This window comes from Podarcis pityusensis (genome assembly GCF_964106645.2).
Source record: "Podarcis pityusensis genome assembly, chromosome: 14".
NCBI classification, from domain to species: Eukaryota; Metazoa; Chordata; class Lepidosauria; order Squamata; family Lacertidae; genus Podarcis; species Podarcis pityusensis.
The window spans coordinates 38,285,985-38,312,030 of NC_138039.1; the positions used below are offsets into that span (position 1 = coordinate 38,285,985).

Genomic DNA, 26,046 nt, shown 5'->3' on the forward strand with positions numbered 1-26,046 from the left:
TGTGTAGGGATGAGAGCCAGGTACAATTTTCTGGTCCTCAGAGGGCTAAACTGGCTAGGGGTCCCTGCCAGGGACCAACTGGTTTTTTGTTTGAGTTTATAACTTTCTTCTAACAAACTCCTAGCTTGGGTCTCAGACGAGCTCTGCAAGGGCCTGGATGCCAGTACTGTAAGTGCTGGTACTAAACTGGGGACAATTAGGGCTGGACGACATCTGGTTTTCAACACTGTGATATATCACCAGCTAAACATTGTGATGGGGACGCAGGTGGCGCTGTGGTCTAAACCATAGAGCCTAGGGCTTGCCGACCAGAAGGTTGGCCATTCGAATCCCCACGACGGGGTGAGCTCCCGTTGCTCGGTCCCTGCTCCTGCCAACCTAGCAGTTTGAAAGCACGACAAAGTGCAAGTAGATAAATAGGTACCGCTCCAGCGGGAAGGTAAACAGTGTTTCTGTGCACTGCTCTGGTTTTACCAGAAGCGGCTTAGTCCTGCTGGCCACATGACCCAGAAGCTGTCTGCGAACAAACGCCGGCTCCCTCGGCCTGTAAAGCGAGATGAGCGCCACAACACCAGAGTCGTCCACAACTGGACTTAACGGTCAGGGGTCCCTTTACCTTTACAACACCATGATATACCAAAATATAACCATGTCTGAAATAAGGATGGAGCTATGTGAAGGCATTGGCTGGCTTCACTGTTTTTCCTGTATCATGGTTCTTGAATAGCACACACAGGTTTAGATGCACATAGGGAAACATGTCTGTTGAAATTAACATACATCTCACCATAGTGAAGAAAACTGTAACCAAGTGAGCTATGCTCCTGCTCAGTCTGCTGTCTCGGAGCTAAGCTGACCTGCTCTTCCTTCTTATGGTTCTTATCTTTAAAAGAAACTTTGACTGGGCAGCCCATTCAAAATAGAGGACGTCTTCAAACAGAAAGGCTGCCCTACCTCAAATACACTTTGCATAATTTACTCTGGTTCTGAAAGCCATTTGGATGTCTCAGCAACACACAGGATATTCATCCTCCCGAAGAAGCAAGTCATATTTGGGAACCATCAGTGGAGGTTTTGAAAGAATTCATCACTGACGAAAGCACTTCAGAGGCACAATAATGTAAATTCTTCAATCAAATCCCAAATTGGTCATTGTTGTTATAGTACCTGATTAGGACACTTTTTCTTTTTATGTTGGTACTCTCATTGAGTATTCCTGCAGGTAGGATATGTGTTTAAAAAGTGTTAAGAGCTCATTTAGTATTTTTGGAAATTTTTAAATTAGAAGTGAACAGGCCCAGTTTTATCCAGGAAGAAAATACAAAGGTCACCAGCACATACGATTTACCAGCTGAGGGTAACGATTCTGAACCTTCCTCTCTCACCCCTATCTTCTGCAGGGCTGGCTACTCCCTGGCACCCTAAGAATGACCAATAAATGCAAAGTTGTATTTGGCTGTAGTAGCCAAATGTTGGTTGAAGGACAGGGTCCTGGTATTCACAAAGGGCATATTCCTGATATCACACTATCTTTGAAACACAGCACAAGGTCAAGGACAATCCACCAATCTCAACTTTGAAGTTGGACAGAATTGAACTATGGGCACCCGGTGGTGATACGAACACCATGTGTGAGCAAAAATTTATAGCCATTATGGTTATGAAAATATGGTTGAAAGCATATGGGCAACTGCCTAACGAGATTTCTGAAACGAGAATAAAGGTTTATGGAGAGCAGAAAGGGTTTTTTTTAGTGACCTGTATAGCTCCTTTCCCCTCTCCCATGACTAACAAAATCTGAATTAAGCAAAACTAATAAAAAGGCAGAACCAGGCAAATAAATTATGCATTTATTGAATTTGCATAGCTTATACAGGTGGCAGAACTGAGGGTTTGCTTAAGTGCAGAATTTGAATTGCCTTGGCAGGGAACTTCTCTTACACATCCAAAGAACAAAATATGCTTTGCTGTAGTTTTGGAATGACAGCTGTTGCTATTTTGAGAACACACACACACTCCTAGGTTGGATTTCAATTAGCAAATGAGACCTAGGATGGCAGAAAACATCCCATCAACTTTCTTGTTTGTTTTTTGTTTTATATAAAAAAAATACAATGCACTTGCTTCCTTTTAAGATAGCATTCAGTATAACTGATTTCCATCTCTTCCATTTCCCCCCAACTGAACTGATTCACAAATACGCAGCTAAGTTATTCCAACAATATGGGCTGCTGTGACAGAGTTACAGAATGAGAAGCTTCTGTTGGGGATGGGAAATGTACAGCTCTACTGATTTTCAAGGGCTCTCAAATTTCATGTCCACTGATATTAAGCAGTAAGGTTATACACAGAAATTAGGTACTACCCGAATATAATAAAATACTTGCTACTCCATTTATACGATGAAATTGCTAGGATAGGACTACTGTGAAACGTGATCAGCACCACTTTGGACATTTGCCTGAAACTATACAGTGGTACCTCTGGTTACATACACTTCAGGTTACAGACTCCGCTAACCCAGAAATATTACCTCAGGTTAAGAACTTTGCTTCAGGACGAGAACAGAAATTGTGCTCCTGCAGCGCAGTGGCAGCAGGAGGCCCCATTAGCTAAAGTGGTGCTTCAGGTTAAGAACAGTTTCAGGTTAAGAACAGACCCCCAGAATGAATTAAGTACTTAACCCGAGGTACCACTGTAGTTTAAGAGGCACAACCATTCTTTTTTTCATAACGCAGTGTGAAAAAGTTTTCTCTCCACATACCACTGCAGAAAATGTGGAGCACATAACACATTCTTATATCATTTGTATGCAATTTATTATTGCTTTTAAAATGTACGATCTTATGCAGCTTAGCACGACACACATGGTTAACTTAATAGAATTCGCAGCCACAAACACGTGGCAAAAGGGCTACAGCCATGCTTGCAAAATGAGGATTAGACAAATTCAGAATAATAATCCTAACAGTAGCCATGATGCTGAATGCAATCTTGTTCAAAAGTACTATTCCCGGTTCTGGCTCCGGGAATTTGGGGGTCCTTGGGCACGGCACCTTCCGTGGGCCCCTCTAACCTGGAAGCGGTGGGACATGCAAACTAAAGAGTTTCCTTAGGCTGTCCCTGCTTTATGGATGCTAAGTGGAAATGGCAGGACCCTCTGCTGCTCTTGCTCTGCCCTGGCAAATGCCCAACTTGGACACCCACTAGAGGTGGTCTCAAGGATACCTCGGAATACCAGTTGCTGGGGACAAACAATGGGTAGGGCTGGGGTCTTCATGGTCTCCTTGCGGGGCTCCCAGCTACATGTGGCCCAGCTACTGCAAAAAAAGGAAGGGGGAAATTATGCTGGACTAGGCGCACCTTTCATCTGACCCAGCAAGGCTCTTAAAAAATACAAAATGCAGATATGGTGTGAAGAAAGATGCCTGCATTGCAGGAGGTTTGACTAGATGATCCTTGTGGTCCCTTCCAACTCTACGATTCTATGAAAGCAATATTGTTGAAGCTGTATGAGTCTGGTCAGTGCCTGGGTAGACCATCTGGGAACTCTATTGTCTGTCTGTCTGTCTGTTTCTCTCTCTATACAGTGGTACCTCGGGTTAAGTACTTAATTGGTTCCGGAGGTCCGTACTTAACCTGAAATCATTCTTAACCTGAAGCACCATTTTATCTAATGGGTCCTCCTGCTGCCGCCGCACCGCCGGAGCACAATTTCTGTTCTCATCCTGAAGCAAAGTTCTTAACCTGAAGCACTATTTCTGGGTTAGCGGAGTCTGTAACCTCAAGCATATGTAACCTGAAGCACCTGTAACCTGAGGTACCACTGTATATACAAGCATACTCACTCACTCACTTGCATTTTGTTGAGGAAAGGCAGGATATAAATGCAATAAAAAGGCAGAGCCATCATGCATTTCCAGAGTCACTAGATACAAGTGTTTTGGAACGTAAATACCAAACAAGCAATGCAGCGGAGAACAGCCCACTTGTTGGCCATACAAGCAAATGAAGGACAATCTAAATCTAAGTGAAGAGTCAGCAGCCTAAACACTCACACTCGCAAAGTGTCAGCTGCCAAAGATGAAAGGTGAAACTGACACCTACGTGATAATTTTTTATATTTTTATGAACAGATTACAGCCAGGTACAGATTATGAATTGGAAGAGCAAAGCAAAACGAGACAAAGGATGGATAGCGCTGGCAGCGAACTGACGGAGGATGTTCACACCACCAGCAAGGCAATTATGAAGCTTAAAGTCTGTGATACTGACAGCACAACAAAAGCAATGTTTATCTCTCTCCATTCTGTAACCAACTGCCAACACACACACACACACACACACACACACACACACACACACCCCCTCTCCTTTTACAGAATCGCAGACCAACATTTGAGCCTCCTTTGTTTCCACAGCCCTGTCTTCTTTGTGTGGCACATCATTGAGAAAGGCTGCCCTCCTGCGTTCATTAGCGCAGGCTGAGCAAAGATGCTCTTTGTAGCTGGAATGGCTTCAAGCTGGCTTCTTAAAAATAAAAAATAAAAAAATTAACTACCGAGTCAGAGAGCGCAAAATTAGTCTGAAGGTTTACACAGAAGTAAAAAGCAAGGCGCGTGTGTGTGTGCTTTATGTGGCAAAGAGCACTGTTCCTAGATTTTCATATAAAAGTGGCCATGCTCACAGGTTGGCATCGATCCCGCAAAGCCATTTTAAAACAGCACTCATGCCTACAGCTGCTTTCTGCACTAAGTGGAGGCTGCTTACTAAAGGATCCCCGACTGTCAGAAGGAAACCCAAAGCAATTTGTGATAAAAGACTGCTGTGATGAATGTAGAACGTATTATGGCATGCCCAACTGCAAAAGGGAACATACTAAACACCGCAAGCACACCTAACAAGAAAAGGTGATACATAATCTAATTGCAGTTCAGGGCTGCCTTAACACTCTGGGTTTTTGCAGCTTTTTATTCCTAGATAAAGTAGCTACACGAGCAAACAAGTACGCATGTCTGCCTCCGGTACTTTTTTAGTGTCCTGGCAATGCTTGCCCAATTACTAGGCGTGGTTATGGCTACGCACCCATGGCTGAGGTTAACAGTTTAAGAAAGGACAAAACACTCCTGACGCAGATACGGTGGCTCAGTTCTAAATGGCCACGCCATGATTCTGGAAACCAAAAGATTTTAGACTTTGTGAGCCAGTGCTCCAGTGCCGCAAGCTGTTTTGAAAATCAAGGGGATCAGCAGTGTGGAATGAAGGAGTGTCAAAAATCAACTGGGCACCTGCAAGGCGTCCCTGAAGTATCTCACGACAAGGTTAGAACTGCTGCTCAAGCAGTTAAAATTTTCACACTGTGATGTGTCTGTCCAGTCACAGATGTCTCAGCAGTCCATTCTCTCTTGTGAAAAAGGCAAATGTCTTGGGAGGAGTTCATAGCTCAAGGGTACAACATATAGGTGGTACCTGGAAGATCCCAGGTTTAATCCAGGTTAGAAACACCACAAGACTTCTGTCTTGAGTCCTTTGAAAACAACTGTCCGTCTGTGGACAAAGTGGTCTGATTCGGTGTGACTTTAGGCAGCGCTGCATAATGGTTAGAGTGCAGGTCTAGTACTGGGGAGGCCTGTGTTCAAATTTCTGTTCTGCCATGCAACTCATTGGGTAACCATGGGTCATGAACTGTCTCACAATCTAACTGCCTGACAGTGTTCTTGTGAGGGTGCTTATCACTCTGAGCCCCTTGGAGGAAAATTGGGGTACAAATTTAATAAACAAAATAGGGTGCAATTCTGCAGGAATGCTGAAAAAGCAAAATAAATGCAGCAGCAGGCACAGAATTCAGCTTCCTGAGAATCTCAAAACTTCGAGATGTTAAAAATAATTAAAAAGCAAGTTTCTAGCCTTTTATCTACAGAAGCCAGTGGTTCTATGCTGGGAACTAAATGAGCTCCAAGCTTCCCTTTGACGTTAAAATTAATGTTGTATGCAGAAAATGTTTTAATGTAGAAGATGATATTTTTGACATTTGGATTTAAGAAAAATAGATGTACCAGGCCAAAATGCTTTCAACAAGTAGATGCACACAGAAGCTTCCTGTTTTTCTCCCAATTTGCAGGCATGGCCTTGCTCAACCGCTCAGCTTACAAGCCCAATTTATTTTATTTTATTTTTGTTCTGACAAAGAGGACGAATTATGAGTTCTTCCGATTCTCAACCATGAAGGTATCAAAACAATTGTTGCGAAACATGTCCTTTCTCTACTTCTCTCATACTTCTTTCTGCCTTGCAGGATGAGAAATCATTTCTCATATCAAATAACTTCCCCTGCCCCCCCCCCCCCCGACTTTCCCCATTTCTATAGAGAACATCTGGCATTTTGGAGCCCTGCTCCTAAAGTTTTGCAACAGGGGCTCTGCTTGAAATACAATGTTCACATTCTGAAAGAAAAACATTGTGCAGGTGAAGACAGTTCCTTATTCCTTCTAAGGTAGGTGCAGACCTAAGGTAGCTACAAACAAACATTTATACCCTACCCATCTGGCTGGGTTGCTCTTAAGCTTAGCTGTGGTTAAGATATAAAGACTGCCTACAGCAGGCACAGGCAAACTCGGCCCTCCAGGTGTTTTGGGACTATAATTCCCATCACTGCTGACCACTGCTCCTGTTAGCTAGGGATCATGGGAGTTGTAGTCCCAAAACATCTGGAGGGCCGAGTTTGCCTATGCCTGGCCTACAGGCTTTCCCCCCTCTTTCCCTTTTGATGCAGGAAGTATTCAAAGTCCCTGTGAATAACATATACCATACAGTGGATGCTCGGGTTGCGAACGTGATCCGTGCGGGATGCACGTTCGCAACCTGCAGCGGCGCATCTGCGCACCCGCGGGTTGCAATTTGGCGCTTCTGTACATGCGCGACCGCCGAAACCTGGAAGTAACCCATTCCGGTACTTCCGGGTTTTGGCAGTCTGTAACCCGAAAAAACGCAACCTGAAGCTTCTGCAACCCGAGGTATGACTGCATTTGTAATAATGAAGAGATGGAGTTAAGGGTCAGGTTCACACATAACACTAAGCCATGGTGTAATGTAAAACAAGGTTTATAAATCTACAGCAAACCATGGTTTACGAGTATAATTTGTTTGTGCTTAATAAGCCATGCTTAAGTGGCTGGGTCATCTTTGGCCTGTTAAATACAGTGTGGCTCAGTTTTACATACAAACCACTTAGCACCTTTCGCATTTGTAGGAATAGATAGGTGGTGTGCATGAGAGAGAGAGAATGAATGGAAAGAAGGGCGGCAGTAAGAGAGGAGAGGGTATCCCCACTCACTTTGACCCAGTGGTGAAGCTCATTGGAATACCCTGGTCTACTGGCCCCTCCCAACATAACTTACTTCACAAGGTTGTTGTGAGGATAAAATTAGGAGGGAGAAATCCCACACACCACCCTGAACTCCTTGGAAAAATGTGGATAAAAAAATGTAAATCAAAGAACAGGCTATTTCTTATCCTACTTTTTTTTGCAGTAGCTTGTAGGATCCAGCTCCAATTAATGTGGATAACTGTTCTAAATGATTTACTGCAATGTGCCTTTATTGGGTACCAGCACACCCCTTTGTTTAACTCTACAAAAGAAGTTTAGACATTTTAAGCTACAAGCAAGCTATACATTGTCAGTGAACACTCTGCTGGTCTGATATCTGGGTTGCCTATCAGCGTTTCAGATTCCACACGTCTGCACAAGCTTAAATTTGTTTTTGAGAAAGGCTGTATGGAAATGTCTAGATATTTTAATAGGCTTAGTATGAAAATGTAGTCGTAGTGAGAATTCCTTCTAAACCGTTAGACGTTTCGGACATCAGATTCTCCTCCCCTCCACCTGGTGGGATTTTAAAAGGAGAATATCTTGAAGGAGGTGCCCCCCCCCCAATACACACAGGAGGTTGAAGGACAGGGAACATATCTGGGCATTAGATAACACAGGGCAGCCCCCAGATGGAGATGTGTGAGGGAAAACACTCACGTTTGCAAGAGAAGCATGCAACCCAAGAGTAGCTGCCATGTACTATACCAGATGCTAGTATTAACTGGTTTACTCATTGGTTCAGTTATTGTTATATATTAATTTATACCCCACCTTTTCCCATGATAGGACTCAAGGCAGCTCACAGATAAAAACAATCACTGTGAAAAACATTGGAAAAACAGCAGTTAAAAACAATTAAACACCAAGAGAATTAAAACTATATACAGTCGTACCTTGGTTGACGAATGCCTTGCGAGTCAAACATGAGTGTTCCAGTTTGCGAACATTCTTTGGAACCCGAACGTCCGGAGCAGCTTCCGATTGGCTGCAGGAGCTTCCTGCAGCCAATCGCAAGTCGCACCTTGGTTTCTGAACGTTTCGGAAGTCGAACAGCCTTCCGGAACGGATTCTGTTTGACTTCTGAGGTATGACTGTACAGTGGAACCTCAGTTCCCGAACGCCTCCGTTGTCGTATGTTTTGGTTCTTGAACGCTGAAACCCAGAAGTAAATGCTTCCATTTTTGAACCTTTTTCAGAACCCGAATGTGATGCAGCTTCTGCTGAGTGCAATAAGCTTTTGCAACCAATAGGAAGCCGCGCCTCGGTTTTCTAACGTTTCAGAAGCTGAACGGGCTTCCGGAACGGATTTCGTTCAGTAACCGAGGTACCACTGTACATACATATATAAAATCTGTTTAAAACATACAAATAATTACAATACGAAACAGCCCAGCACAAGCCCTTTCATTAAAAGCAGTTGGTTCCCAAAAGCAAGAAGGTATTCACCTGCTGGAGGAGGGACAGCAAGGAGGGAGCCAGTGTAGCTTCTCTAGGGAGGGAGTTCCAGAGCCTGGGAGCAGCCACCGAGAAGGCCCTTTCCTGTGAGGGTGGTGGGACAGAGAGAAGGGCTTTCCCCTGAAGATCTCACAACCAGGGCAGGTTCATATGAAGGAATCTGTTGTGAACTGCCCTGGGATCATAGGATGAAGGGCGGTATACAAAGTACAGTGGTACCTCGCGTTAAGAACTTAATTCGTTCTGGAGGTCCGTTCTTAACCTGAAACTGTTATTAACCAGAGGTACCACTTTAGCTAATGGGGCCTCCTGCTGCCGCCGCGCCGCCGGAGCATGATTTCTGTTCTCATCCTGAAGCAAAGTTCTTAACCTGAGGTACTATTTCTGGGTTAGCGGAGTCTGTAACCTGAAGCGTCTGTAACATGAAGCATCTGTAACCCGAGGTACCACTGTAAATACATTTTTAAAAAGGTCTCTCGGATAGCTTGGACCTAAGCCACGCAGGGCTTCCTAGGTCATAACCAGCACTTTCAATTGTGCGCGGAAACAGAGTAGTAGCCGTTGCAGCAAGGGAGTCGTATGCTCCCCATAACCAGCCCCAGCCAACAATCTGGCTGCAGCTCCTTGAGCCAGTTGAAGTTTCTGAGCACCTTTCAAAGCCATCCCCACATAGAGCGTGTGGCAGTAGTTCAACTGGGGTGCAACTAAGGCATGTGTCACTGTGGTCAAATCAGAAATCTCAAGGAACAGGTGTAGCTGGTGCACTAGCTTCAACTGTGCAAATGCAATTCTGGCCACTGCAGAAACCTGGGCATCTATGGTCAGGGTTGAGTCGAGAAGCACACCCAAACTCAAGTTATGTATGCATCCCTTTATGTAAATGACCGGGAGTTGTTTCTACTCCTGGAAATATAGACTTTTCTATAATAAATAACCCAAAAATATGTACCAGATAGAGCCCCACTAGTTTCAGAGATAAGACTCTCTTTGGCAATAACCCACATCAAAGCACATCAACAACGTTCTGACCCGTAAAACGGTTTTTAAAATATAAAATTTCTCCAAGAGTGGCAGATCTCTAAAAAGAGTGTAACCAGAATATGCTGCAAATCACGACGACACAGTTTCCCACTGATATGGAGCAAAATTTACAATTTTGCAGTTTACAGAGAATGTGACAAGATAGACCCTGATAAAGGAGGCAGACATTTTTGGCCAAATCACCGCAATAGTTTTGTGTTCCAAAAACATTCCATCATCCCTATGCCATATCTTGATGAAAGCATCGTGCCAATTTTTGCTGGATGATGCTAAAACGGTATGATTTATTCCAATTGCAACATTGGGAGGAAAAAGTTCGAGGACATTAGTGTTTTGGCAATGGCTGGTGGGAAAGGGCAAAGGAGGAGGCAAGTAATGGAGCAGGGATGCGGCAGGGCAGGGGTAGCAGAGCTGTACAAGGCAGATATGTATGTGAAAAATGAATATATATGGAGCCATCCCTCATTAATGGAAGCTCTAAGGAACACTTCAATGGGCATCTGCACATTTTCAAGCTTTTTTTCCCATGAGTATAAAGTCTAGCATTTTGGGTTTTAAATAGATAAAGTCAGTTCCCAAGGTTGTCACACCCTACTGCAGCCCTTGCCAACAACCTGGGGCCCTACAGATTCTGTGCACTGAATTCTCATCAGCCCTAGACATCATCGCTGCACTGCTGGCTGGGACTAACGGGAGCTGTAATTGACCAAATCTGAAGGGCACCAGGTTGGCAAAAGATGCTGTATACGGTTGACTGTGAAATCTGTGTATAAGAAAAAGAGAATATCGTTTGGCAGACGAAGGAAGGAGATGCAGGCTTTCTATACAAAAACACCACTCAAAGTTTACAACATACCTTATGAGAAAGAAATTAAAATTCGAAACTGCTTTGGATCCCTTATAACCCATAGAATACAAAACCCAAATAATATTAAAACACAATGAAAAACAAATGTTTCTATTCAAAATCTGATACCAGATCAGCAGTAAGCTTCCCAAAGTTCATTGGTTGGCTTTTAATTCCTCTTGGGGGGGAAAATTCACCACTAACAGATGGTTTACATTTAGAAGACTATTTAATATACACATGCACCTCGGGCAAAGATGTTTGGCATCTCTCCCTGAACCAAATTGCCAACTGCATGGCATTTGTTTGTTCCAATGGCCTAGTTTCTTTCTTTGTTTCTTTTTTTAAGGCATTAAATTGTGTTAAAAGCTGAACCTATCAAACCACAGAGCCTTGGAGCTGGTTCACAAAATTTAAAAAGACAAGCATCAGGTGTGGCGCCCAAAGCCATCTACAGTTACTTTTGCACTTAGGTGGGGATTGTGATGTGTGAATTAGCCCATCCACAACTGTGGCTGCTGCAAATTTTTGCACAAATCAGCCACAATTTTTGCACAAAAGAGCCAGCCCTAGGAATTGCTTCTACACAACCACATTTAAATGTTTTCTTCACCTCTCTGGTCATGTTTGTGCACAATACTAAAGCATGGCTTAGCTCACAAGACCACGCAAAACACTGGGTTCGCATGCTGCCCTCCGCTGCCTGCCCAAGAAGAAGCCTGCTGAGTTTAGTTTTGCTTTCAAAGAATCTCAGCTTAGTACAAATAGGGTCCCCTGCCTCTTACCACCCGAGCAACTTCTGCTTTACTTGAAGCTTGTGGCAAATTTACCAAAAGATGGAGAATAAAATCCCCTGACAATTACTGAAAATTATTTACCGATATTTAAAATGCTAGCTGATGTATAAAAATTACATTTGTCAGGGGCATTACTGAATGAAGTGTTAGCTGTAGGTATGATATTTTGCAGGAGTGTATTTTTAAAAACTCTTCCTATCCAATGAAAAACACTGCGTTTTTGGAGCTGAAACGGGCACCTTTCAAGTCTAGTCTAGAGATGTGGAAGATTGAGATGTTAGAATTTTGAACTATAACACTGACAACTGCAGATAGGAGATACCATTTTAAAAATACCTCCTCTCCCCTTTGCAAAACACACAAAATTTAACCCACCCTCTTCTCCCTGATGCTTTTTACATAGGGAAAAAATTCAAAAAATGTGATTTCCCACCTGCAATATGAAGTGGTACAGTAGTTTCTTCCTCACTGTGCTGGTTGAACAATTTCAGACATTGATCACAACAGGACTCAGAACAGATACATGCTTCAAGTACCATAGGCCCCTGTCAGGGAACTGCCATCGGAAGGAAGGGAAGTGAAAGGGCTCACACAGGTTGGGAGAGACTCAGCAGCTGAAGAGGGAACCAGTAGGGGGAGAGGAGCTGAGCTGAGGGAAAGTGAGCTGGAGGGATGGCTCAGAGACACTTCCAGCGAAAACAGTGGGGAGGTTTCAGGACCTCCTGTAGGGACACCCACTCCTCGCCGGAAACTGTCACGCAGAGAGTCCAGAAGACGTGTTTCCGTTAAGGAGCTTTTATGTTGGAAGCGATTCCGAAAGCAACCACTGTCGGAATCTGCCAGCGACTGACGGAGCCATGTTTAAGGGGCTCCGTTACAGACAGAGGTTTGCAAACTTGACCAAACTCTGAGGGACTTGGATTTTACACACAAGCAGCTCATCGTCCCATCACAGCATTCCGACAGTCTCCGTGAGCAGCTTGTGCAGGAGAAGGCATCATGAGCAACCCAGCCGGAACCGGAGAAGCAGGAGCTGGAGCGGGTCCAAGCCTGGAAGAAAGGTACCGGGTGTTGGAGGTCCAGCTAGCGCTGCAGACGGCGAGGCTTGAGGAGAGGAGGGCTCAGGATGCAGACAAAAAGGGGAAAGACACCCAGCTCGCCAGAAAGGTACCAGGATTGGTGCAGAAGTTTGGGGGGGAGCCCAAAGACTATCATGGCTTTCGGACAGAGATGCAATATGCCCTCAATCTGCAGTTTGATGAATTCCCTGACGAGGAATCACGAGTGGCTTTCGTGATTGGGCATCTTGAAAAGGGGGCGAGAGACTGGGTTAGACCCCTGATGGCAGCGAATAGTGACGTCCTAAAGGACACGATGAAGTTCTTTCGCGCCATGGATCTGATGTTTTCCAGCGATATTGAACAGGGAGTGGTGCGCAGACAGTTAATGGCTTGCAAACAGGGGAGCCGATCTGTCCGTGAGTACTGGACTGAGTTCACCATGTTGATCCATAAATTGGGGTGGGATCTATCGGCGGAACCCATTCAAATGCTCTTTGAAGAAGGGCTTTCTTCGGCTGTGAAAGACGAACTTTCCCGGGCGCCCAGGGCAGAGTCTATGGACCAGCTGACCAAATCAGCGCTGACCATAGGAGCGCGCCAGGAGGCGAGAGCATTGGAGAGGCGGGAAGGGAAGGGGGAAGGTTGGAAGGAGTTCCGCATTCCAGACATTCCAGAGCCAACTTTCCCGCCGGCAGAGCCGATGGAAATCGGAACAGCGCGCGCGCGCGCAGTTTCAAAGCCCAGTGAGGGGGGAAAGAAGGAGGGAAAAGGCGCCCGGAAATGCTATCTCTGCCAACAGCCAGGTCACTTTGCCAGAGTCTGCCCCCAGAGGAAGGAATGGCAAGGGATGGTAGGAGCTGTGGAGGGAAGAGAGGAAGAAATACCGGAGCAAGTAAAAGCCAACGCCTGGCTGCCACCGTCGGGGCACAGCAGCCAGGCCAAAGAGCAGTGAAAGTGCCCACGCCAGAACCTCCTAAACCCGCCCTAGTGATAGAAGTGGCGCTAGAGCTGCCAAACGGACACCCTCTAAAGATAAAGGCGCTGTTGGACTCAGGCAGCTCCTGCAATTTCATGAGCAAAGAGTTTGCAGCTGAACACCAGATACAGACGATCCCTTTAAGCAACCCCCTGCAGGTGACCACGATCGATGGCAGGGAGCTGTTGGGAGGAGAAGTCAGCTTGCAGACCGTCCCAATGATAATGAAGGTGGCAAGGCACACCGAACTGATAGCGTTTAATGTGGCCACCTTGGGAGGAGCTCCCATTATATTGGGGATGAGCTGGCTAGCGTTACATGATCCGCTGGTGGGCTGGCATCAGAGAGTGGTTTCTTTTGGTTCAGCACATTGCTTAGAACACTGCAAGGAGGGAAAGGGTTTGGCAGGGGCCCAAGCCACCCTAGCAGGGACTGAAGTAACGGAGAACGTGAAGGTACCACGACAATACGCAGATCTCCGCGACGTCTTCAGCGAAAGGGAAGCTGACCAACTACCTCCGCATAGACCCTTTGACTGTCAAATCAATTTACTCCCTGGGGCACAGCTCCCTGTAGGCAAGCTGTACGCCATGTCAGACAGAGAGATGCAGGAGCTAAGAGAGTTCATTGACAAGAACCTGAAGAGAGGGTTCATCAGAGAGTCCAGGGCGGTGGGGGGCAGCCCAGTGTTTTTTGTGGATAAAAAAAACACGAACAAGCCGAGGCTGGTGTGTGACTTCAGGGCCTTAAATGCAGTGTCAGAACCAGTGGCTTTCCCTATGCCCAGGATTGACGACATTTTGACAAGGGTGCGGAAGGGAAAGATTTTCACAAAGCTGGACCTAAGGGGGGCGTACAACCTGATACGAATAAGGAAGGGGGATGAATGGAAAACCACCATGTTCACCCCTTTAGGGGCATTTGAATATTTAGTTATGCCCTTCGGCCTACAAGCAGGCTCCGCATGCTTTCAATCGTTTATGAACCACGTCCTGGGGCCTTTGCTTTACAAGAATTGTGTGGCCTTCTTAGACGACGTGTTGGTGTATTCTGAGAATGAGGAGCAGCATGTGAGAGACGTCAGAGAAGTGTTGAGCAGGCTGCAAGCCAACCAGCTGTGGGTGAAACTGGAGAAGTGTCAGTTTCATACCAAGGAGGTGGAATTCCTGGGGTATCGCCTGTCAGACAAGGGATTGGCCATGGATCCCGGCAAGGTCCAGGCGGTGCTGGAATGGAAAACACCCAAAACAAGGAAGGATGTGCAGAGGTTCCTAGGATTTGGGAACTTCTATCGTAAGTTCATCCGAAACTTTGCCCACCTGACGGCGCCCATTACGGACTGTCTCAGCAGTAAGAAGAAGTTCGTTTGGACTGAGGAGGCGGAGCGAGCATTTGAGGAACTAAAAAGGGCCTTCGCCTCGGAACAACAACTCCTGCATGTGGATTTACAAAAACCGATGAGAGTGGAAACTGACGCATCAGACAGAGCGATTGGGGCGGTGCTTCTGCAGCCAGGGAAGGAGGAGTCAGAGTGGAGACCGTGTGCCTTTTTTTCGCGAAAGCTGAACAAATCCGAGAGGAACTACACGGTGTATGACCGAGAACTACTAGCCATTCATGAGGCGTTCCGGAGATGGAGGCACCTGCTAATTGGCGCACAACATAAGGTGCAAGTGTGCACTGACCACAAGAACCTAGAGTATTGGAGGACGGCACGAGTGCTCAACCAACGGCAAGTGAGATGGGCCCAGGAGTTCTCCAAATTTAACTTTGAGATTTGTTACGTGCCAGGCCCAGAGAACATTAGGGCGGACGCTCTCTCACGCAAACCTGAATATTTGGAGGGGGAGGGAGCACCCGAAGAGAGACATGTCATTCCAGAGGACCGCTGGGTGTGTGGGGCGGCATTGGTGGGACAAAGAGAACTGGTAGAGGAAACAGAGAATGATGAATACGCCCAGAATAAGCTCAGAGGTCTTAGGGGTGAGGGAGAGGAACCAGGGGGTTTCGAGGAAAGAAATGGAGCTTTGTATTACAAAGGGGCACTGTATATCCCTGAAGGAGACTTAAGGGGGAGGGTACTCAAGCAGTTGCACGACAGCCCCACGGCGGGGCATTTTGGACAACACAAAACCATGTGGTTGGTCACCAGGGAATTTTGGTGGCCTAAGGTGAGGGAAGATGTACGGGAGTATGTAAGAGGGTGTGAGCAATGCCAGCGAGCCAAAGGGGAGAGGCGGGCACCGGCGGGACTATTAGAACCCTTACCAACCCCAGAACGACCTTGGGAGGCAGTGTCGATAGATTTTATGACTGATCTGCCGAAGTCCAAGGGGAAAACAGCCATCATGGTGGTGGTAGACCTACTAACAAAGATGTGCCACTTTGTAGCCTGCTCGCATGCAGTCACGGCGGAAGAGACAGCGAAGTTATTTGTAGAACACATTTTTAGGTTGCACGGGGTGCCATTGAGGGTGGTCTCAGACCGAGGAAAACAATTTACTTCCAGGTTCTGGAGGAAGCTCATGAGCTTACTGCAGGTGGAGGTCAACTTTTCGACTGCCCGGCACCCTGAAACCAACGGGCAGGCGGAAAGAGCAAACGGGGTCCTCCAGCAATACCTGAGGTGTTATGTCAATGACAGAGAGAATGACTGGGTAGAAAAGTTGGCGCTGGCGGAATTTGCCTACAACAATGCCGAGAATGTGTCCACAGGGATGAGCCCCTTCTTGGCTAATTATGGGTGTCATCCCAGGGCTTTCCCAGGGGGAGAAGGGGAGAGATGGAGCGTCCCGGCAGCCGAGCATTTTGTAGAAGAAATGGAAGCAATCCATCGTCAGCTCCAACTCAACTTAGAAAGGGCGAAGGAAGAATACAAGAGGCAGGCAGACAAGAACCGAAGGGAAGGTGAAACCATAAGGGTGGGAGATAGGGTGTGGCTGTCAACCCAAGGGTTGCCGTTCAAAGGAGGTTGTAAGAAATTAAGACCCAGGAGATTGGGTCCCTTTGAGGTCATTCAACAGGTCAACCCAGTGGCTTTCAGGCTCCGGTTACCCAACCACATGAAACTGCACCCAGTATTTCACAGGTCGTTACTGTCACCGTATGAGGGGGGACGAGAAGGGATGGCCACTCGGGGACCGGTCATAGAAGAAAGGGAATGCAGCAGCCATGTGGCAGAAATCCTCGACGCCAGGTGGAAGGGGGATCAGGTGGAGTATTTGGTAGCGTGGGAAGGAGAACCGGAGTCAGAAAACACTTGGGTAATGGCAGAAGATATCAATGACGAGGTATTGATAGAAACGTTCCATCAAAGGTTCCCAAGGAAACCTCAGCCTGTGGAGAGGTTCCGGAGGGAATACTTTGGGACCACCGATGAGGAGGAGGAGTTGGAAGGATTCTCGGACTCGGAAGGGGAAGGGGAGATGGACTCTGAGGAGGAGGAGTACTTCGAGACCAGGAACCGCAACAGGTGGAGAGAAGTGTTCGAGACATCGGAAGATGAAGGAAGTTCATTCCGGGGTTTTGCCTCCTCACCGCCCGTAGAGGAGGGGGCGAGAGGGGATGAAGGGGGCCCTGGAGGGGAGGTGGATGTCAGGGAACTGCCATCGGAAGGAAGGGAAGTGAAAGGGCTCACACAGGTTGGGAGAGACTCAGCAGCTGAAGAGGGAACCAGTAGGGGGAGAGGAGCTGAGCTGAGGGAAAGTGAGCTGGAGGGATGGCTCAGAGACACTTCCAGCGAAAACAGTGGGGAGGTTTCAGGACCTCCTGTAGGGACACCCACTCCTCGCCGGAAACTGTCACGCAGAGAGTCCAGAAGACGTGTTTCCGTTAAGGAGCTTTTATGTTGGAAGCGATTCCGAAAGCAACCACTGTCGGAATCTGCCAGCGACTGACGGAGCCATGTTTAAGGGGCTCCGTTACAGACAGAGGTTTGCAAACTTGACCAAACTCTGAGGGACTTGGATTTTACACACAAGCAGCTCATCGTCCCATCACAGCCCCTAAGCAACCTTCTAGTGTGTGTGTGTGTGTGTGTGTGTGTGTGTGTATGTGAATCAAATTCATCTTACAACAAAGCTCTCAATAAAAATCATACCAACCGTAAGATAAATTGGGGGTTAATTACACCTAAGCCAGTGATGTTCATATTTGGATGATGTATATTTTTGAGAGCTTCCATGGTGTGGTGCTAGCAACCTCTTTTAAAGCAACTAAACCTGCAGTCCTACACACACTCACTGGGAGCAAGTCCAATTGCATTCAGTACGGCAAGGTAAACATGTGCAGGCATGCAATGTAAAATTAAGGCTCAGCCTTTAAAAACTTGGCATTTTGGAGAATCAAGTATGAAGAATCTGTCATTTATCAGGTTTTACAAAACTAAGTTACAGATCTAAGCCATCATGGAAACTAAACATACAAGAAATCAGGACACAGGAAATTTATTTAAAAAGGCAAGAAAAGTTATCCCAAAATGCTTAATCAAAACCAGTTTTGATAAAGCAGAGCTCTGCTGATATTCGTCATTTTACCAATGTTGATGAAAAGAAATGAATATCACATGGCTTCTGAGGCAGCATTTTAAAATCAAATGAGTTAGGGAAAGACATCTGGAAGGGATTTTAAGTTTCCATGGTAAACAAAGATTTGGAGGGGAAATTTAGTTTCCCACATCTTTTAGGAGATAAATATCTATTTCTGGAAATATGTAATATTAATGTTGGTCACAAAAAACACAGCATATTTTAAATATGTTAAGAACTGATATCTACTTGAATGTCACCACCAGTGCATGTGCTAAAATCTAACCAAATTTAGAAAACTCTCCAATTCCTCTGTGGTTAATGACTATACTGAACTTCTCAGACACTGGGTGTTGTTCACGGTGCAAAAATGAAAACACACACATCACAGGATACTGAAGAGTCAAATAGATGAGCAATTGACAAAGTTACCAAGACAAAACTATTATTCCCTCTTTATACATACGAATGATAGAAAATCATTCCTATCCACTTTTCTGAGTTCAAAGGTTCAGAAGAATAGGTCTGGGTGTATTCTTGCTTAGTCTAAGGAGAACCGCCATACAAAGTTGCCTTATATGGAACCAAAAAACTGGTCCATCTAGTTCAGCACTGTCATTTCTGGCTAGCATTGGTTCTCCTCTAGAGTCCCAGCCCAGCTGCTAAAGATCCTTTTAAATGGACAGGTGCTGAACATGGGGTTTTCTGCATGCCTTGCTCAGTGGTAAAGCACAAGATTTGCAAGGCAAAGATCCCACATCCAATAACTGATGGCAGTCGGTGAAACAGAATAAGTATTACCCAAGAATATGTTGTTGGACACCAACATGACTAACCGTCAAGGATGATGAGAGCTTAAGTATCTGGAGGGCAGCAACTTGGAGAAAGCTGGGCTGGATGATCTAACGGTGTGATCATGACAGGGGCAAGAAAGGCAGCATCATACAATCTGATGACGAATGGAGTCTCTCCTCATTCTATTCCAGATTACCGGTGTCCTTTGCTAATATTGGCATCAAACTGCTGGTTCTTACTTCATATTGTCATTTCCTTTATGCTGTCTTTTAACTAGATGGATTTTATTATTTTAGAGTCCCTGTAAACTATACTATGGGGAGCTGTTCTGGCCAAAGGGGGAGGGGGTTTAAAGGTAAAGGGACCCCTGACCATTAGGTCCAGTCGTGGACGACTCTGGGGTTGCGACGCTCATCTCGCTTTATTGGCTGAGGGAGCCGGCGTACAGCTTCTGGGTCATGTGGCCAGCATGACTAAGCCGCTTCTGGCGCACCAGAGCAGCACACGGAAACACCGTTTACCTTCCCGCCGGAGCGGTACCTATTTATCTACTTGCACTTGATGTGCTTTCGAACTGCTAGGTGGGCAGACGCTGGGACTGAACAATGGGAGCTCACCCGGTTGCGGGGATTCGAACTGCCAATCTTCTGATCGGCAAGCCCAAGGCTCTGTGGGATGAGCGCCACCCTCATCCCTAAAGGGTGTGTGTGTACAGGAATTTAATAAATAAATGTATTTTCAAATGCAGCCTTCAGAAATAAGGATGTTGCCCATCACTGGCACAATGGCAAGCACGTTTCAAGAAATGCATCTTTTATATATGATAGCACTGGAGGACAAAATGAAAATAATTAAAAGTATGCTCACCCAGCACGTTCCCTGAAGGCACCTCGTGTAGTTCCTCAAGTCCTCTCCCCATCAATAGGTAGAGATCTTCTAAAGTGCAGCAAGTCAAATGAGGCACTGAAGGCAGGTTATCAGCAGCAGAACATCCTACAGGAAGCTGTAGCCAAATTGAAATGTATGTAATTTAATTTTATAATGTACGTTCTTTAACTGCTGATTTGATTTATATCTTGATTAGCTAGGGCCGACTCGTCTTCCAACTCTGAATTTCAGCAATAATTCTTACGTGTATTTTATTATATGTACACCACTTGGAGGTTTTTACTATTAAGTGTATACAAATCCCACATAAACAAGGAAATAAACATGGGGAAGGAGAGAAAATAGAGCCACTCAGTAATGGATACTGTTCTAGAAAAAAAGTTCTCGACACATTTTTCTGAAAAAAACAAAAAGGCAACATTAAGAATAAACAAGAACACTTTCTTCCTTTAAATTCTAAGCTGCAAGAGAAAGCTTGATTACAAGGTTCTCAGAAGTATAGAAAATGGAATACCACAAATCCCCCAATTATTATTATTTCCTCAAACAGGCAATGCCAAGCTAAATTATAGGAAACTTTCCTGCTAATGCCCAAGACAAAAGGAGAGTGTGGCTAGTAAGGTTCATGTTTGCTCCAAACAGACCCAAACAAGAGCCAAATGAGACAGAAGTTGGGATGCCACGCGTGCAAAAAACCTTAAGTGTGATCAGCAGCTGAAGGCACAGGGCCAGATCTGTTTCCATCCACCAACCCACCTCCCCAAGTGCCAAAAGTTGTCCATTTCTGGGTGGGGTAGGAGATTGAACTTTTCAAAAGCACACTTTGTGAGATAAGGAAAAGGGGCCTACCTTGTGCAACGACTCAGCTGGATCATATTTTGGTCCAAGAACGAAGAGCTTTTGTCCCCTTCTCACAACTCCACTGAACACCCTTGCAAAAGCCACAAAGGCGTCCTTATTTTCGGCTTCCCGTTTTGCAGCAGCCAGGGTCATCGTCTCCATTTGACTTGTAGGTGGTTGATCATCGCCTAAGGAAGGGTTGAGGTGCAAACATTCATTTTTCTATTTCTATTCTGCTTCATCTTGCACTCAAGACTGCTTACAGTAACATGCAGCCATTAATGAAACAAACCAAACTTATGCCAATATCCAATCAACTGGATAAAAATGGCACCATATTTGAATCCAAATGCCTTTCCTCTGTTCAATCATCTAGTGAGCAGGGGTCAGGAGTGATATGGATCTTCTCTACCCAGCCCAGTGCCACTACTGGGATGAAAACCCATGGGTGTTCTGTACTCTTCACCCCAAATCAGGCTGGGAAGGCTAGAGGCAAAGGTTTGGTGGACTGATCTCGCCCATAGGCTGATCTGCCACGCTTTATTTAGAATGACAAAAGCAAGAGCATTTCATCACCTATCATGAATCAAACACATCCACCGAATCTTCTTCCCTGGCATGTGTTTCATCTCACCTGTTTTTAGAACTTGGTCCACTGTATTTCCTCCATTCGTCTCTTGTGCCAACTCCTGCCCCTGATTTGCTGCTAACTTCTCAGCATGCCGTCGCCTTACAAGATCACGTCTTTGGGCTATTTCGTCTTGTGACAGAGGCCTATGTATCATTTGAAAGAACATTTTTTTTTTTTTTTGGAAAAGCTTTTCTGGACAGCAGATGCCACCTTTGCAGTTTCTCAAGAACAGTTCAGAAAGTATCCTGACAGTCTTGTAAAACAATATAAATCGGAGCAATCAAGGAAGACAATTGCCTCGGCTTATGCTGGTGGCATTTCAACAAATTCATCACATCCTCAACTGGAGGAGTATGGCATCAACTGGAGGAGTATGGTGAGCTTCACCACCACCCAGTTGGGATTATATCTTATATCCTTAGCATAGTGACATCATCATGGAAGTTTTCCTGGCTGCTGTTGGGGTTTCTCTAGTGCAGCAGAAAAAAGGAAGTAGCCTTTCCATTTGCCACACGTTAAAGGATGAGTAATTTTTAAAAATGCAAGTCAGATATTCTGTCCAGCTGCTGGCAGGAAATTTATGCAGTAGGAGGCTAAAAATCAACTACCTGGATATCATGCCAATGACGAGCTGTTATTATTATACAGCATCAGTCATTAGTTTAATTGCTTTATAATAACTTATTGGAATTCTGAATTTAAAAAAAAGAAAGGGCATGCTTCAGTTTCAACTACGATTAGCCTGTGAAGAAAATAGTTTTTACTTATATAAGGGTAAAAATTAAAAGTGGCTCAGGGACACTTCCTTTTCAATTGTTTAGTAGCCACTGGACTATTCAAAGACTGACTCCGGTTTAAAATTGATTCCACGTGTGTTGGTTGGATCCATGTGTAGATTTATCTTCCCTGCAAACAAAAGCTGCACTTCAAAGCAGCCGCAATAAATGGTTCCCTTCCTCTTCAGAGACCCCACTTTACTTTGTTAATTTCATAAGTAGGTGCTATCCACAAATACTGCCCTGCAGTTCTGACAGGATGTGCTGCTGAACATTGTCCTTGCCCCATAATAGATGGAGCTGCTCAGGGTCAACTTAAACCACCAATGAAGTACAATTCACAGCCAAGGGACTCGGCTGCACTACAACGCACAGAGCCCTTTGATGCAAATTCATGTCGGTATTTATTCAGAAGATCGCACAGAGATCTTTGGGAACTATAAAAAAAAATTACATTCATTTGATGACACAATTTGGAAAGTTGTTACTTGACACAGATCACTTTAAAAAACATCCTTCGGGGAATAGGAGATTGTAAAAGCAAGCAAGTTAAGGGATGAAACGCACACACAAGCCTTTGAGTTGAAGACATGTAAATAAGCTGCTAGCTGAAAAACAAAAGGAAGCAAGAACATGCAGAACTGAATAGGGAAGCAACAATTTCGTAGCAAGTTCTGCTTGAAGAAGTAGGATTTAGGCAGATGGAGAGAAAGAGAGGGGGGGGGGAAAACCTGTTGTGAAATCTTCAGAATAATTCTATTTACTTGTTTTTAGGATTTGTACCCAGCTCTCCAGCCAAACCTCCTCGAGTGGCTTACGAGATTGCTTTTTGTGTCACAATAAAGCCAGCCATAAAACACCACAAAGAAAAGAGCAGAGAACTATAAAAACCATTTCCAGCAGCGCCTGTCAAGAAGCTCATCTATTTGTCTTTGCTAGAGCAAAGGACCGTTTTAGGAGCCGTCTCTTGACTTTCCCTTCTTCAAACCAGGCAGGAGTGATGGGCATTGAGTGCCAAAAGTGTAATAGAGGGGTGGGGGGAGGGACAGTCAGACAGACAGACACTACCACCATCCACGAAGACTATAGACCTATTGCACTCGGGACAGTACGAACTACCCCCTTCGATGCAGGAATCTCATCTAAAGCATCCACGACATGAGAGATTTTAAAGCACAGTTTGGAAGGCCATCTGCCATTGACTAGAGACCCTCGGGGTCCCTTCCAGCTCTATGATTCTATGATTCTTAAGCACTCTCACTGTTGAGAGGTAGTGCGCCACTTTCTCCAAAGAGCAATAGTAATAGGAGTGGGCTTATTGCTTTCATGCCCTGCTTGTGAGCTTCCACAGGGCATATGGTCGGCTGCTGCAGGGAAGATGGAGTCTGGGCCAGATGGACCTTTAGTCTGATCCAGCTGCCTGCTCATAAAAAAAGCAGGTCCTAACAACAAAAAGCTTATGATCTTATTTTAGACAGTAAGGAAGACGGGGGGGGGGGGTGAGTGGAAGGGGAGGGAAATACAAAGGGCACCAGAGGACAGGTACGCAGAAATGCAATTCAGAGGTGGAAGGCTAAAGGGTTAAGCCAAAAGCTTCACTGAGGAGGCATTCAAAGAGGGTGCGGCAATGCCATGCTGAGAAGTTCCTGGTATAAAAGGGGGGAAAGAGAGCATCTGAATTGCCCAAGCTCTTTGGAGTTGCAGGAAAAAGTTATCTATGCAGTATAGACTACTGCCAGACAAAGCCAACTCAGAGCACCTCTGCCTCCTGCATCCATGTCTTAGCAAGCAGATAACTTTTAAAGACGGCCAAGAACAATGACCCCCTGATCATTAAAAGACCATTTAGTGCCAACTATGAGCATGATCCTGCCAAAGGTAAGCACTTGGAATCCCACTAATTTCAACTGATGAGAGAATTAGACGCATGCTTAAATCACCCAATGAAATTAAGCAGATTGGAGGAGGGGACTTGGAGGTGTGTGGGGGGAATCAAGCTGTTATTAAAATAAAACCAATTTAGGCAGCTGTAGCTGGTTTTAAAAATGTGACTTGATACACAGTGCAAAAAAAGGAAAAAGAATCACAGTATACATATAATCTAAGACTAAAAATACCGTATGAAGCATACTTCTAAAAACTTTCTTTTTACTACCTGGATTGTTAACAGTTCACAGGATGTAACACTCCAGCTACTCTCTGTAGGAGACATCTGTAAAAAGCCCCCCACATTTAAGGATGTAAATCCCACTTAAGTCAAGGGTGGCTAATCTGTGGCCCTCTGGATGCTATAGGACTACAACTCCCATCACTCTGACCATCTGCCATGCTGGCTTGGGCTGATGGAAGCTGGAGTCGAACAATATCTGGAGGTCCACAGGCTACCAACCCCTGCTTCAAGATGCCAAGTGACACTTGTCATGGCTATCTACTAAAGTGATCTACCTAGTGAATCTTCCAGGTGCCAGGCACATTAGTTTGGGCCTGAAAGTGAAGGAAGGAATCTTCCAGAATGTATTATGTGAGTGAATATGGGATTCTTAGCTTAACACCAATGAAAGCTCACCAAGTCATAACTTGAGATATGCATACCAGCTACCTCTCTATATTCTCTGTCCACATAGAATCATAGAATTGTAAAATGCTGGAGAGGTCGCATTGCAATAGGCACATACCGCCACATTTGGTGGGAATGCCCCAAAGTCGAATCCTTCTGGATATTAGTGCTGCACGACATTCGCAAAATAACAAAACAGGTAACAGAAGCAGCTCCATAACTCGCCCTATTAAATATCTTCCAGGACAACAACACACACTACAAGGAACTCATAAGTCACTTACTTTCGACAGCTAGAAATATCATAACTAGACACTGGAAGGACCTATCAGGAATGAACATAGACCACAGGTACCAAAATGTATGGGAAACCGCCATACTAGAAAAGTTAATCAACAAACTCAAACCAGCACGAGGACAAGCTACGGAGGATGCCTTCACCTCAGTGTGGTTCCCCTTTATTACATACACAGGACAATGACCTGTCCCCTTTAAGAACATACAAATCAATATAGCTAACCTGACCCAACAACCTAGCCCGCCTCCCTCACACAAATAAACCACACCACAATCAACTAAACACAACCAACCAAGCTTGGGAACCCCTAACCTCTCGCAATATCAATAAAAATAATTAAATAAACAAATAAAAGACCTACCCATGTAATGCAGACACAACTCGCCCACACTAAGAATAGACAACAGAATGAAAGAATAATATCCCCATCCCTCTCCCCTCTCCCCTTTGCCCCAACTGCAAGATGTCTATGGCAAAAATGTCTCTCACCAAACGTAAACCAACTGTGAAAAAGACTATGAACTGAAAGTGGAGACAATAGATGCATTTATCCATTTGCTTTTTAACATAAAAAACCCAATTAAAAAAAGAATAATAGAATTGTAGAATTGAAAGGGACCCTGAGGATCATCTAGTCCAACCCCCTGCAATGCAGGAATATGCATTCGTCCCATACGGGGATCAAAACTGCAAGCTTGGCGTTATCAGCATCACGCTCTAACCAACTGAGCTATCCAGGCTCACATACCAGTTGCAATCAAGTTTTGTGCCATATGCCTTCACTGTGGCATTTTAGAAGGGTGACAACAAGAAACAGGGTATTTACTCCAGTGGCTCCCAAGCCTTTGGAACAAAGCACTTTAATAATATGAGGAGTCCATCTCTGTCAATTATCTGTATCTGCTGCAAAGAACTTTTATTTCAGCAGGCGTTGGGTTGAAAATATTTGAACACACACAGAGAGAAAGTACATTCAAACATACACATGAAATGATCCTGTGTCTCGACAACACTTCATCTTCCACAGAAAGAATTAAAACTACATAAACATAGAACTATCAAGGCATTTAAAATACTTTTTAGTGCTGCAATCCACCCCCACTGCTTGCTACCTCATGATCATGAACCCAGGAAGAAGCACCTGACTCAACCTAATTTCACTCTTATTCATAAACTCCTGCTGCCGATT

General features: G+C 45.1%; 1 protein-coding gene across 2 annotated transcripts in view; it reads right to left on the reverse strand.

The window, feature by feature from the left end:
• The window catches only part of EFL1 (elongation factor like GTPase 1), a 68,698-nt gene that overhangs the window by 26,564 nt on the left and 16,088 nt on the right, over positions 1-26,046 (reverse strand). For both annotated transcript variants that reach the window (XM_080980298.1, XM_080980299.1), the window contains exons 13-15: positions 21,230-21,369; positions 20,605-20,783; positions 19,735-19,870 (exon numbers count right to left, since the gene is read on the reverse strand). In XM_080980298.1, the coding sequence (XP_080836424.1) occupies positions 19,735-19,870; positions 20,605-20,783; positions 21,230-21,369 (455 nt within the window). The remainder of the gene's footprint in view (positions 1-19,734; positions 19,871-20,604; positions 20,784-21,229; positions 21,370-26,046) is intronic.